The 14972-nt window shown below is 37.3% G+C and overlaps 1 protein-coding gene and 1 pseudogene across 1 annotated transcript in view; one reads left to right on the top strand and one right to left on the bottom strand.

The window, feature by feature from the left end:
- Positions 1 to 14972, top strand: part of NSL1 (NSL1 component of MIS12 kinetochore complex) — a 37659-nt gene that overhangs the window by 15934 nt on the left and 6753 nt on the right. The window contains exons 3-4 of the mRNA XM_055419056.2: positions 135 to 265; positions 1830 to 1884. Coding sequence (XP_055275031.2) covers positions 135 to 265; positions 1830 to 1884 — 186 coding nt within the window. The remainder of the gene's footprint in view (positions 1 to 134; positions 266 to 1829; positions 1885 to 14972) is intronic.
- On the bottom strand, positions 14170 to 14769 carry LOC129551262 (securin pseudogene; annotated as a pseudogene).

Genomic DNA, 14972 nt, shown 5'->3' with positions numbered 1-14972 from the left:
TCCATTAACGTGCCATATTTGTTTTCCTTAAATTTTGTGCTTTCTAAATTTAGTTTATTTATGTTACATTTTCATATAGAATATAAACTGTGTGTTTTAAGGAATTTTTGATATTATTTTTTCACTTGAAATAGATTCTGATATCAAAGTCCTTGAAGACCAGTTTGATGAAATCATAGTTGATTTAGCCACAAAACGTAAGCAGTATCCCAGAAAGATCCTTGAATGTGTCATCAAAATCATAAAGGCACAACAGGAGATTTTGGTAAGATGATTTACCTTTAAAATAGTAAGTTTTATGTAATGTCTGTTTTACTGCAGTAAAAAAGTTAAAGTGTAAGATCAAGTAGAGATAAATGACATTTTGTTTTGTTTTTCCTGCCTGAATTACTACTGTTTGTTATAAAACTTCCCCTTTCTAAGTCACACTGGGTTTTGAATACAGCTGATAATAAAATAAAGTAGAATTTGAAGATGGAAGACTGACAATAACTTAATTCTAAGTCCAGGAAGGAGAAAGAAATTTATTTTTTAAGCCTCTTCCTTCTATTTGTGATTTGTATTTGGCACATTATTTGTATATAGTTATGTATTTTGGGAGACCCTTGTCTTTGTTATGTATTTTGGTGATGAAGATTGAGACTACCTGTTTATAATGCCAAAATTTGCTTTATGAATTGTGTGTAATTTCTTTTGCTCCAAAAATTATGATGCGGCAGAAGGAGGTTTGCTGGAATGGCATTGCCTCTGGAGTGAGACATACATGTGGCTTTCAGCTTTGCTTAATGGTTTGTCCTTACTTTTTGAAATTAGCATACTTTTACATATAAATTTTCCAGTTGCGTAGTTTTCAGGAGTTGTTCAGAGAGTGAAAGCAGGTAGTTTATCTAAAATATTTTACTTATCATTCTATGAGAAAAAATAGTTATAAGCAAAAGTTTTCTTTTTTATTTCTTCCATAGAAATGTAAGTTCTCTGAGAAATACCCCACTCCCATCTCCCTCATCTACTTTTAAAGTTTCCTTAAGAAAAACATTAAAAATGTGTTTATTTTCCAGTATCTTTCTCCCTATTACTACCCTTCCTTCCTGCTCCCACCCCCCACCAAAAAACCTGTAGTCAGTATTACATAAACAAAAGTTTGCTGACCTAGATGGGGTGTTGCTGTTTAAGTTTAAAAATTGATGCAAAAATGAATGGGGTGAGGATACTAAAGATAGCTTTAAAACAAACAGACAAAAAACCTTTTTGGTTCCTGCTGCTTTTGGCATGAGAAAGAACATTTTCCACTTCCTTTCTGCCTGAATTATGGATCTTGTTCTGCTGTTCTGCTACTGCAGTCCCAGTGTATCACAGGTAGACATTAGTGTGCTGACACTGTTAAAAACAGATTTCTGTGTGAGTATGAGTTCTGAGTTCTAACCATCTGTCTTAAAATGAACTTTTGAAAACCAGTCCGTTAATAGTTTGAAAACTACCTTATACTTTATATAAACACAAGATTCTGTCACTGTGCCTTTAATTTGCTTTTTTTTTTGTTTGTTTATTTATTTTTTTAAATTTGCTTTTATGCTTCTTTATGTTGCTGCGTCTTAGTGTATGCAATAGGTGGCAGTACTCTAAAAGGTATAATTCAGACTTAATTTGATCTGTTCTTTCTCCTCTCTCCCCTACAGGATCTAATTTAGATGATTGTTTTGTTTTGGGTTTTTTTTTTTGGCAAAAGAATGATACTACTGACTAATATTTGTTTATATTAGCCAAAGAAAATGTTTCTGTAAGTCACCTAGTTGTTAATTTAAATCTGTTTTAATTTATTTTATGTTTAGAAGCAGTACCACCCTGTTGTACATCTGTTGGACCTAAAATATGACCCTGATCCAGGTGAGCCAGTATTCATTTGTGGTAAAAATGAAGCGTGAGCTGCTAACTTTTCAGAGTTCCTGATACTCATTTAAAGGTTTTAGCATCAGGGGTATCTTCCCTTTGATGCTCTAACTCACTCCCAGTCATAAGCGTTTAGGTCTTTTTCTCACTTCCATTTATGAGAACTAGCTCTAAACCTACCATCTCAGAATTTCTAGGGTCAGGACCCAGGAATCTGGACTTCTGTTAAGCAGTCTCCTGACCTAGAGTATTAAACCTTCTCCATCTACCTTCTCCTATAATACCCTTCTGTCTTTAATACTATTATATTATCCATTCTTTGCATTACAGCCAAAGTTGTACTGATAAAGCACTCATAGTATCTTTCCTTCGTGTGATAACTGTCATTGGTTTTTCATCATTTATAGAATAAAATCCAATAAAAATATAATACTAAACTTAAGAGATATGTACGTTTGTTACACCTTTGAATTCAATTCTGTTTTCCACTTAGGTGCATCTTGTAAAACACAGAGAAATAAAAAGAACATAAACTTTGTAAATCCAGCAACAGAACTAATGTTGCTAAAAATGTGGATCATGCGTATTTTTAAATAGCTCTATTCTTACCTTTAAAAGTTTGTAACAATTTTCCTAAGAGACATTTCCTCATGATGTACTCCGCATATAAGTTAAATAAGCAGGGTGACATTATACAACTTTAACATACTCCTTTCCCTATTTGGAACCATTCTGTTGTTCCGTGTCTAGTTGTAACTGTTGCTTCGTGACCTACATACAGATTTCTCAAGAGGCAGGTCAGGTGGTCTGGTATTCCCATCTCTTGAAGAATTTTCCAATTTGTTGTGATCACACAGTCAAAGGCTTTGGCATAGTCAGTGAAGCAGAAATAGATGTTTTTCTGGAACTCTCTTGCTTCTTCCATGATCTAGCAGATGTTGGCAATTTGATCTCTGGTTCGTCTGCCTTTTCTAAACCCAGCTTGAACATCTGGAAGTTCACGATTCACGTATTATTGAAGCCTGTCTTGAAGAATTTGATTATTTTTAAGGGCTATTCATATTTTGTCAAACTTGGATCAGATCTTCCTAGGAATTAAAAGGTATGGATATAGTTGAAACTTTTGTTTTTACTCTTTTACCATCCCATTCCACTCCCTCTTACTTCAGAAGTAACCACTGTAACCACTATGCTCAAGTTGAGAGGATCCTTCCTATCCATGTTTTTATGCTTTTACTTTATAGGTGTATATCCATAAACATTGTGTGGCATTTGTTTTAAAAATTTTACATAAGCTGTATCATACCAATCATATTCTGCAACTTGCTTTTCCCCATCGGTATTGTATACACATTATCTGCATTCATTTTGTTTCTATATAATATTCTGAGCATGAATACTTCTCTGTAAGTCCATTCCTCCACTGAGGGGCACTTGGTTTCTTTTTCTTTTTTTGGCTGTTATGAACAGTTTTACAATGAATATTTTTACACCTGTGTCTTGTAAACTGTGGCATACTTAATGCCGCAGATTTTCTGAGGTAGATTTCTGGAAGCAGAATTTCTAGGTCCAGAGAGCTTGTCTCTGTTCAGCTTTATTACATTTGATCTTTACTACCTCTCCAAAGTAGTCATATCAGTTTATGGTTCCACCAGCAGTGTTTGAAAGTTCTTGCTTCTCTGCAGTTTGCCAAAAATTAATTGCCATCAGGTTTTCTATACTTTTTTTTTTCCCGCCATTGTGACAGGCTTGTAGAAATTTTTAAAGTGAGGTTGTTCGTCCTTGAGTTACCTATTTATATTCTTTGCCTGTTCTTTGGTTGGTTTATTTCAACTTTCCTTATTCATTTCTAAGAGTCATATACACAGTCACATGAAGATACACGCATGCACACACACATTATAGACATTAGTGTTACAAGCACTGTAAATATTTGCTCTCAGTTTTTGGCTTGTCTTATAACTATTTATAATGACCTTACATATATATATTTTTTTTAAACATAACTTTATTGCGGTATAATTTACGTATAATAAAAGTGCGTCCGTTTTATGCACACAGTTTGAGTTTTGGCAAACGTATACAACTCTGTAACCATGACCACAATTCAGATACAGAATTTTTCATCACTCATGAAGTTCCCTTATGCCCCTAAATTTTATGCTTTTTGTCTCTAACTCTGCTGACATAGTGAATTAATATTGACAGATTTTTCTGATGGTTATCTTTTCTTTCACAGAGAAAACCCCACTTACTCTTTAGTATATTTTTTCTTTTATATACTTGAATTAAATTTACCTGTATTTTATTTATATTTGTATACTATGTTAAACTATAGTATATTTGCATCTACAGTCACACAAAAGATAAATGTGGTTTGTTTTTTTTTTTTTTGGTTGTTTTCATATTATTGTCACATTTGTTTTTTTTTTCAAAAACAATTTTAGGAATCTTTACTTAAAAACAACCTTCTCTTAAAATGGAGTAACTTTGGTTTTACAAGCAGCAAGCAAAGTACAGAAGCAAAAATGCATTATAGGAGCATTAAGTTCTGCATTAGGTCACAGCATCTAATCTGAAATCACACTCATAATATCATTTTTCAGGATATCTGGGAAATAGTTATTTCCCAGGATGTGTGAACCATAGCTACTCTATTTTGACTTTTAATTGTAAAAAAAGAAAAAATTTTTTTTAATAGCCAAAGCAGATTTCACCATTAATGACGTCAGTGTTTTTCTAGGTATGAGAAGATGCAAGAATTGGAACTCATAAAACCTTTTTCTGAAAAGATCTAACTATCTGAAGGCCTGTTCTGCCAGTTTTTTTTTTTTTTTTCCAGAGCACAGAGTGCCTCATTCCTGATTTTCACCCTGAACTTCTTTCAGGGGGTATTGAAGGTCAGCAGCTTGCAATGGTCATGATGTAATCTTTGTAGAGGCAGCTGGCGAGTACCAACTTCCAGTCAGCAGCGTCCCTTCATAGCCACATATCTGACCATGTGACACCATTTCATGGCCATTGTGTCCCGCGGTGCCGGGAAGGCTCATTCTCTGTCATCCCCTTCTCCTCCTGCCCCCAATCCCTCCCAGCATCAGAGTCTTTTCCAACGAGCCAACTCTTTGCATGAGGTGGCCAAAGTATTGGAGTTTCAGCTTCAACATCAGTCCTTCCAGTAAACACCCAGGACTGATCTCCTTTAGACTGGACTGGTTGGGTGTACTTTTTTTAACAATGAGAATAACTTCCTTGCTTTTTCTTGATTATATAAAAATGCATTCACATCCCAAAAGTGTTAAAAGCATAAGAAACAAGATTAGATCACATGGAATCATGTACTCGAGATGAACCAGTGACTAGTAGTATATTGCTTATTGCTACCTCTTTAATCCATCTGCAGATCTTGCTGCCTTGACCTTGAAAACGTATTTCAATTTCAACTACTTCCTATCAAATCCATCTCTATTGCTATTGTTAATTGTCTCCATATTCTCTTAATGGGACTACTACAGTAGTCTGCTGGTCTCCTTCCATTTCAGTTTGCCACATGGCATCCAGGGGATTCTTTCTGAAGCATAATCAGGGTGCATCAGTCCCTGCTTAAAAGTCTCCAGTGGCTCCCCATCATACTTCCCTTGGTCCACAGATCCTCTCTGACCTGGTCCCTGGCTGCTCCTCAGATTTCATCTCTGACCCCAGTTTCTTAGCACTCTCACCTTTGTCTGCTGAGCTCCAGCCACACTAGCATTCTGTTTCACCCAGGATGTGCCAAACAGGCACTGGCCCTGTGGTTTTCACACTTGTTGCTCCCTGGTTCCTCTTTGAAACTACCTGCCTGACTCTCACTTTGTTCAGCTCCATTCAAAGTATAACCTCATCAGAGAGGTCTTCCCCGACAGTCTGTGTCAGATCCCTTCCTGACCCCCTTGGTCATACTTTGTCACCCTAGCCTGCTGTATTTCCCCCACTACTTACTGACATTATGTAATTTCTGTTTATTTTATTGTATTATAAACTCTCTGTGAACAAGGGCTTTGTTTTTTCCACTTCTGTATCCCTTAGCTATAAGATCATTGTCTGACATAGGACACTCAGGAAATATTTATGAGATAAGTACATAATTGTGCATGTTCTTTTGAACATAAGGGTGGCGTGTAACTTTTGTTTTGGGCCTCCTTCCTCCGTTCCCATCCACTGCTCCCTCAGAGATCCAGCACTCGTCTGGTGTGAATCCATTTATCCATTTGTCTCTTTTCACATAATCATATTGAAATACATACATACTAGACATTTGGGGAGCATAATTTATTTTGCAGAAAAATGATTTATATATTCAGATTATCTATACCTTACTCTTAAAAATATATGGGAGAATCCTCCAATTCAACTACCATAAATCTCACATTATTTAAATTGTTATGTTTTTAATTAGTTTTTGTTTTGTGCTATTAATAAATGTAAGCTTAATATTAACTTTTAAATAATCAATGGTATATATATAGTAGAAAATGAAAATACAACCTACTTGTCTTCCCCAGTCTGTCTGATGTCACACACCTTCAAATAAGACAATTAACTGTAACTGCTTGATATGTGTAATCTTAAATCTTTATCAATACATTTGTATGTGGGCGGATAGGTATAGGGAGTTTTGAGTTGTTTATATATATATACAGTATATTTGATTCTGTGATTTTATCATTTCTTCTATTTTTATACTATTCTTGTTTTATTTCATGATTTATTTTTCTTCTGTAATGTCTGTTATGATTTCCTTTAGCTATTGCATGCATGCTAAGTTGCTTCAGTTGTTTGAGACTTTTTGTGACTCTGGACTGTAGCTCACCAGGCTCCTCTGTCCATGGGATTCTCCAGGCAAGAATACTAGAGTGGGTTGTCATACTCTCCTCCAGGAGATCTTCCTGACCCAGGGATTGGAACCATGTCTCTTAGGTTTCCTGCATTGGCAGGTGGGTTCTTTAACGGTAGCACCTGGGAAGCCTTTCTTTAGCTATTGGAGGATCCTAAACCTTTAAAAGGAGAAGGCAATGTCAGCCACTCCAGACTCATGCATGGAAAATCCCATGGGCGGAGGAGCCTGGTAGGCTGCAGTCCATGGGGTCGCTAAGAGTTGGACACGACTGAAGCGACTTAGCAGCAGCAGCAAACCTTTAAAAATCATTTTCAGATTGCTCTATTTTTATTTTATCTGCAGCAAATTCCTCTCCTTGACATGGTTTATATTGGCTGTCTTTCATGGTTGTAATTTCTTCATATATTTAATAATTTTGCTTAGCAAGTGTTTCTTGACTAAGTTCTTCATGTGCTTACATTCTTATTGCTGCTTTCCCCTCTTCCTGTCTAGTAGTTTTGTGGTTGCCTTCTGTCTGGCCCTTGAACAGTCCCAGGCAAGAACCACATCTTAAATTGACACTGGACGGGCCCCTGATCCCTGTAATATTGGCGATAGTGGATCCAGTCACTAAGTCAGCTTAATATAGGCCCTGGCTTTGAGGCATTTTCTCCCATCAACTAGTGTAGTTTTAAGTATGCTGCAGCTTAGTTTGTTTGTTTGTTTCCCCAGCCTCCTTTTCAGGGTAGAAAAACTCCATTCGAGCCCTTGGTTTCATGTATGAGGCCAGCTCTCCCCATTCCCTGCCCCTCTGATGCATGTTGATACCTTTTTATCTTGTGGGGAGCAAATTCCTGTTTACTTACTGCCTACCTTCTGTCTGCCCTCCAGTGGATCTGTAACTTTAGCCTGACTTAACAGCTTTTTCTCTTCTACTTTTTTCTGGTTCATAGAAATTTACTTTGTACATGCTCTAAATTTGTCTTTAAAATTTTTCTGTATTTATCTAGTGGTACTTTGGACAAAAGTGGAGAGTTTATGAACTTCCAAGACCAGCTTGACTAGAAATTTAGAATACTCTTAAAAACACAGATCAACTTTCATTCCTCTCTGCTTAAAATCCTAAAGTCTTCCACTTTTAAAGAATACATAATAGACTTCCACTTTCTCAGCATTCCTTTATGTGACCTGGCCCTTCCAGATTCATTTCAAAAGCTTTCCTTTTTGTTCTAGCCCCCTGTAGATCCCCTCTTTAAGCAAAGTGGTTCAGCTGTGTGTGTGTGTGTATTTGTTTTTTACTTTCTTTTCCATTGTAGGTTATTACAAGATATTGAGTAGAGTTCCCTATGCTATTAATATGTAGTAAGTAGGTCCTTGTTGGTTATCCATATTATATATAGTATATATGTATATAGTATATAGTGTGTATATTTTAATCTCAGACTCCTGATTTATCCCTCTTACCCTTGGGTAACCATAAATCTGTTTTCTATGGCTGTGGGTCTATTTCTCTTTTGTCATTTGTTCATCGGTATCATTTCCTTAAGATTCCACATATAAGCATTATTGAGTGATATTTGTCTTTCTCTGTCTAACTTCACTTAGTATGATAATCTCTAGGTCCATCAATGTTGCTGCAGATGGCATTTCATTCTTTGTTATGGTTGAGAAGTATTCCATTGTGTGTATGTACCACACCTTCTTTGTTGATTCGTCAGTAAACACCTAGTTTGTTTCCCTGTCTTGATTGGCTATTGTAAATGGTGCTGCTGTGAACATAGTGTTGGCTATGTGTCTTTCCGAATTACAGTTTTCTCCAGATAAATGCCCAGGAGTGGAATTGCTGAGAGAGTCAGCAATCTGTTTTTAGTTTTTAAAGTAGTTGCTGTGAAAGTTGCTCAGTTGTGTCCAACTTTGCGACCCCATGAGTATACAGTTCATGGAATTCTCCAGGCCAGAATACTGGAATGGGTAAGCCTTTCCCTTCTCCAGGGGATTTTCCCAACCCAGGGATCTAACCCATGTCTCCCGCCTTGCAGGTGGATTCATTGCAACCTGAGCCACAAGGGAAGCCCAAGACTACTGGAGTGGGTATCCTATCCCTTCTCCAGGGGATCTTCCCAACCCAGGAATTGAACCAGTGTCTCCTGCACAGCAGGCAGATTCTTTACCAACTGAGCTATCAGGGAAGCCCCAGGGAATTGCCATACCGTTCTCCACGGTGGTTGCACCAATGTACATTCCCGTCAGTAGTGTAGGAGGGCTCCCTTTTTTCCACCCTTCTCCAGGGTTTATCATTTGTACCCTTTCTGATGATGGCCATTCTGACTGGTATGAGGTAATACCTCATTGTAGTTTTGATTTGCATTTCTTGAATAGTTAGCAGTGTTGAGCATCTTTTCATGTGCCTGTTGGCCTTATGTATGTCTTTGGAGGAATATCTATTTAGGTATTCTGCTCATTTTTTGATTTTTTTTTTAATTGAGCTATATGAGCTGATGGTGTATTTTGGAAATTAATCCTGTCAGTCACATAGTTTGCAAGTATTTTTTCCTCAGGTTGTCTTTTTGTTTTGCTGATGGTCTCCTTTGCTGTGCAAAAGCTTTTCAGTTTAATTATGTCCCATTTGCTTATTTTTGTTTTTGTTTCCATCACTCTAGGAGACAAATCCAAAAAAAATACTATTGTGGTTTATGTCAGAGTGTTCTGCCTGTTTTTCTCTGGGAGTTTCATAGTATCCAGTTTTACATTTAGATTTTTAATCCATTTTAACAAAGTTTGCTTTTGTATATGGTGTTAGAGAATGTTCTAATTTAATTCTTTTACATGTAGCTGTCCAGTTTTCCCAGCAGTACTTGTTGAAGAGACTATCTTTTATTCAGTGTATATTTTTGCCTCCTTTGTCATAGATAAAATGATCATAAGTGTATGAGTTTACTTCTCCCAGTACTTCTAAGGTTGACATCTTCTCAGTTTTTCTTATTTAAATGCTATCTCCGCAGAGAGATCTTTCCTACCCACCCTGGTAAAAGTAATCTCTCCCCAATTCTCTGTCATAGTACTTGTTTATTTCTTTTATATCTTTTGTTACGACATGTGCTTATTTGTTTCCTTATGGTTTCTCACAGAACTGAAAGCTTCATGAGCTTTTTGCTTTGAATTTTTGTTTACATTATATGAAACCAGCATGTAGCATCATACTCAAGAAAGACTTAGCGCACGACTCTTATTCACCCATGCATTCAGCGTATTTATTGAATGTCTGCTCTATGCCAGAACTTTTCTCACTGTGGAGGATGTAATGGTGAACGACGCAGACAGGTCCTTGCTCTGTAGAGCATGTGTTCTAGTGGGAGAAGGAAAGTATCAACAAATAGAAAAATAAATAGCATCAGTGCTAGGGTGATGTGTTTAGGTGATGGGAAGCACTTTTCTGAGGAAGTAGCAAGAGGGAATTTATCTTGTGACAATCAAGAGGAAGAACTTTTCAGTTAGAAGAGCTAGAACAAGGTTCCTAAGAATGAGCTTGAGTATTCATAGAACAAGAGACTGCTGAGGCTGTAGTGGAAGGAACAGAGGGAAGAGCGTTACAGGAGAAGGTTAGAGTCTTGAGTATTCATAGAACAAGAGACTGCTGAGGCTGTAGTGGAAGGAACAGAGGGAAGAGCGTTACAGGAGAAGGTTAGAGTCTTGAGTATTCATAGAACAAGAGACTGCTGAGGCTGTAGTGGAAGGAACAGAGGGAAGAGCGTTACAGGAGAAGGTTAGAGTCTTGAGTATTCATAGAACAAGAGACTGCTGAGGCTGTAGTGGAAGGAACAGAGGGAAGAGCGTTACAGGAGAAGGTTAGAGTCTTGACTGAGACCAGGTAGCACAAGCTGGGAGCGTGAAAATACGTGGCACCTTTAGACAGCTGCAGTTCCTGAGCACTGAAGGAGCTGGTGAGGTGCAGGTGCCAGTGGGTGCCAAGGATACTAGCACGTGTGTTAAACAGATGGGTTAAAATTGTGGCAAAGTGTTATCATCCAGAAAGTCATAAATCACTGCTTAGTTTTTGGTTTCCTTTTCGCCAGGGATGCACCTTTTTAACTCATGGTTCTTATTCATGCCTTTAGTTACCCTTTTTAGAAACTAGTACAAGCCAAACATCCTATATTATGCATGCTTGCTAATACAGGTTCATAAAATACAGTGGAAATGGAAAGGAAACACTCAGTTAATGCTTTTTTTTTACTTGCTGAATTTCTGAATTTGTGCAGGTTTTTGGAATTTCATGTTTCCTGGTTTAGTCAGTGCAGTGACCTAAAAGCAAAACAAGGTTGATTACTCAATCTTTCATTTCCACTTTTTCATTTCCCTGTGTTTTAGAAAGCAAGTGACTAGGGAAGGCAGTGTACTCAAGGGTGCCTAACTTCCACATTTTTAAGAGCAAACTTTTGTATCTTTGTAGCATTCTTCTAATTAGATAGGATGAATTTTCATTTGTCATTTATAACCTTTTGTGATCCTATTAGTGAAACTAATCATTCCTTCCATATCATCAACTTTTTTAAAAAGTTATTTGAAATTAATCGACGAGGCTCCCTTTGTATTAATTTCCTGTCCTTCACTAAACATGTAGTGATGACAGGGATCTATTTTAAGTTTCTCTGTAGTAGACTTTGTGATAGTTCTTTTGCTGACCCTACAGGGAAAGGATTTAGAGACAGTTCCTCTTTTTTCCTAATAATGACAGCTTGCTTAAGCCATTGTTGGAATATTTACAGGTAGTCACCCACTTACAAATGGTTACATTTCAGACATTTATACTTAATCTGAACTTTGCAATTTGAACTGTATTTCCCCCCTGAAAAAATTTGCAAATGGTATTATAAATACATAATTTTCTAGGCTACCCTTTAAAGACCTATGTAAACCTGTGTGTGCTCGGTCACTCAGCTGTGTCCGACTCTCTGCAACCCTATGGACTATAGCCCACCAGGGCCCTCTGTCCATGGGATTTTCCTGGCAAGAATACTGAAGTGGGTTGCCATGCCCTCCTCCGAGGAATCTTCCCAACCCAGGGATTGAACCCATGTCTCCTGCATTGCAGAATTGTTTACCACTAAGCCCCCAGGGAAGCCCCATGTAACATATAGTGTAGCTGAAATACTACACATTTATGATTAAAAATATTAGGAGAATCACACTTCAGATGCACATTAGTTCTACTGCGTGACATTTAAATAGAATTTGGAGGTAATCATTTGGGTTCAGTGATACCTTTGTTTGTGGAGAGACAGTGAATAATGGTGCCATGAAGGTGTTCCCATTAAGGTGATGGAGAGAGCCGTTGGGAATGCTTCTGCAGGAAGCCCATCCATCTCCTGCATGGCAGGGACCAGCCATCTGGACGTGAGACATTCCTAAGTCAGATGTTTGTTTATCAGGAGTACTTGTATGCTCTTACTAGTTATAACAAGTGAAACATTGATTTAAAATAATCTTAAGTGAGGAATTGAAAAGTTTGTGTATTTTGAATTCCTGAGCAGATGTTAATGTTGGTGAATGCTTTTCTGATAAATTTACAGACGATGTATTTCATTTTTAGTGATCATATTTATGTGTTTATTTTTCCCTCCTTTTTGGTTTTTTTTTTAAATCTTTGTGTGTTTGGTTTTATTCCTAAAATTATTGATGCTCCTTAGTTTTCAAAGAAAGGAATTTAATTTACTTAACTAAAAACAAAACAGTACTTAAATGTTAATAGTTCAAACGAATTTAACTCTAGACTTTTAAAAATTCTTTGCTAGGCATGATTTATTTTTATTTTAAGAGATTTTTATTGTAGCAAAATTTTTGACCGTTTGTTAACTTATATTCACATGAGTATAGTATAATTCCTGGCAAAGTGGTTGTTTGGAAAGTAACAGAATATAGAAGAGCGTGTACTGGGAGTTTCTAACTCTGTTTAGTGTTTATTCAGTTATTTGTTTAGTTCAGAGACATTTCTCAGCTCTCACAGCTTTTTTTTCCCATCTAAAAAAAAAGAGGCTGATGAAACCTGCTTCCATCAGAGTTGCTAAAGTTAATACATAAGATTGATTGGCATTGTATGACAGCCCATATAATACTACAGAAATGTGCTGTCAGACACGGGTAGGGAAAACTTTCATTCCTTTTGTTTCTTTTACCTGAACTCTCTTTTTCATAGCCAAGTTTCTCAAAAGAATAATCTACACTCATCAGGTTCACTTTTAATCTTTCATTTTTGTCAAAAATCATCAGTAGTATTAAGCATTGAGATTGTTATGACTATGTAAATGTTCTTCAGTATGAGTCAGGTAATCATACTATGAGTGTATTTTCTTTCTTGAACATCTTTCTACCCCCGGCTTCGGAATGCTTAATTTTTCTGTTTGCTTTGTTTGCTGATGTGTCTTTCACTAATTCTTTCCCAAACACTTCAATAGAACTGTAAAATTCCTCTCAATATAGTAAACACTTCCATCAAATCTACTTTTAAAACCCTTTCCTTTTTTCTTGGAGATTTTCCTCTGGGAGCCTTTTGTCTTCCTGTTCTAATCTGGACTGTTTGCTCTTTAGGCCTGCTGAAGAGCTTCCATTCCATCTGTTTCTTTCCTCATCATCCTGGGAATTTCCTTTACTTCTTTAATGCTTTGGATCATGTTTCCTGGTTCCTGTTTTCTTCTTTCTTGATTTATTCTATTGTTTTGGTATAGCACATCCTCTACCACACACCTCCTATTTCCACTCACCCCCAGCCACCCAGTACGAAATCTTCTTAGTCTATAGCATCTATGTTATAACATAGCTCTGATAACATCTATGAAGTTTTTTACTCTCCTTTCAATTCCCTTGTTGGATTGACCTCACCTTTGTGCCTCCATGGCAAACTTTGTCATAGCCTTCATCCATCATACTTTTCAAGCACCTACTCTACAAGTCAGGCACTGTGTTCAGCAGGAGGGAGTCCAAGATTAAGAGAATAAGGTCTTGTTCCCAAGGAAATTCTGAAAAATAGGAGCACCATGATTCTCACTGGGGGGGTCGTACTGCCCCCTAGCGGTCCTTTGAAAAATAGGGGGAAATTTTTAGTTAGAGCAGTAATGGGAGGGCTTAGCTGGCGTTTTGTAGTCAGGGGCCAAGAATACTAAACGTAGTATAAGTCCAGCACAACTTTAGAATGTTCCACCAAACATTCATGTAAGAAAATCTGTTCATAGTTATCCAAGCCTAGGACCTAACTCCATTTTACATGCAATCCCAAACTACTTGGCACTTTTTATGTTGTTATTGCTTCTGCAACAGATGGAAAACAGCTATTGTCCATCAGCGTGTGTTTATTTATTTATTTATTTTTTAAACAAATAATTGCTTTATTAATGCAAACTATTAATACATACCCAAACTATAAAGTGCTAAGAAATTTAAATATCTAAGTCACAGCAAACAGGTGGCAGTTCAACATCCAGAGTAGACTGAAGGCTTGAGGGAAACTGCAGCACATTACAGTGGAGGAGACATCTTCAGAGGCGAAGGGGGGCCCACGTGTAACAGCTGCTCAAGCTCCCTCTCCTCATCAAGGATCATGAGAGGCACTCCATTCAAGGGGAGGTGTGCGATCTGGTGCTCCGCAGGCAGGTAAAAACTCTCAAAATCTAATGGATTGAAGGGAAAGAATTTTTCTATTTCTGGATAGGTGTCATCTGAGGCAGGAACCGAACTTTTTGCTTTAACAGTCTTCTCAGTAATCTTTTTGGTAGAGAGAGTTGTCTGTTTCTGTTTGAGTGGTCCATTCGTCCTAAGTGATTTTTCTGTAGCTCTGTTGACAGTTCCCAAACCTTTCTGGCAGGTTTTGGTAAAGCTGGTGGAGCATCAAATATTTTGCCAACACGTGGTGTTGAAACCTGAGATCTCCCATCTAAAGCTTTGACTGAAGGCACAGACCCCAGCTTCAGCCCGTCCTTAGGAGCCACATGGATGCCTGGTTCTCCATTTTCCTTATCAACATAGATCAGAGTAGCCATTCTGGATCAAGTTCAGAGTAACAACCAAACTCTTGCAAGACTCATCTCTCAGCGTGTGTTTATAGAAGAAAATTTTTTGTTAAGTTGCATGTGTTACTACGTGCTGAGTGACTGAAGACAACTTTCTGGAGTAAATGTTGAAAAAGAGATTTTGTTCATCATTGTGTGTATATATATTGAGCTATAATATACAGTGCACAGCT

The sequence above is a fragment of the Moschus berezovskii genome, chromosome 17 (genome assembly GCF_049115385.1).
Source record: "Moschus berezovskii isolate FMDL1 chromosome 17, NW_MosBer_1.0, whole genome shotgun sequence".
Classification (NCBI taxonomy): Eukaryota; Metazoa; Chordata; class Mammalia; order Artiodactyla; family Moschidae; genus Moschus; species Moschus berezovskii.
Note: the sequence above shows the minus strand (reverse complement) of the source record. Positions and strands in the feature narration are given on the sequence as shown.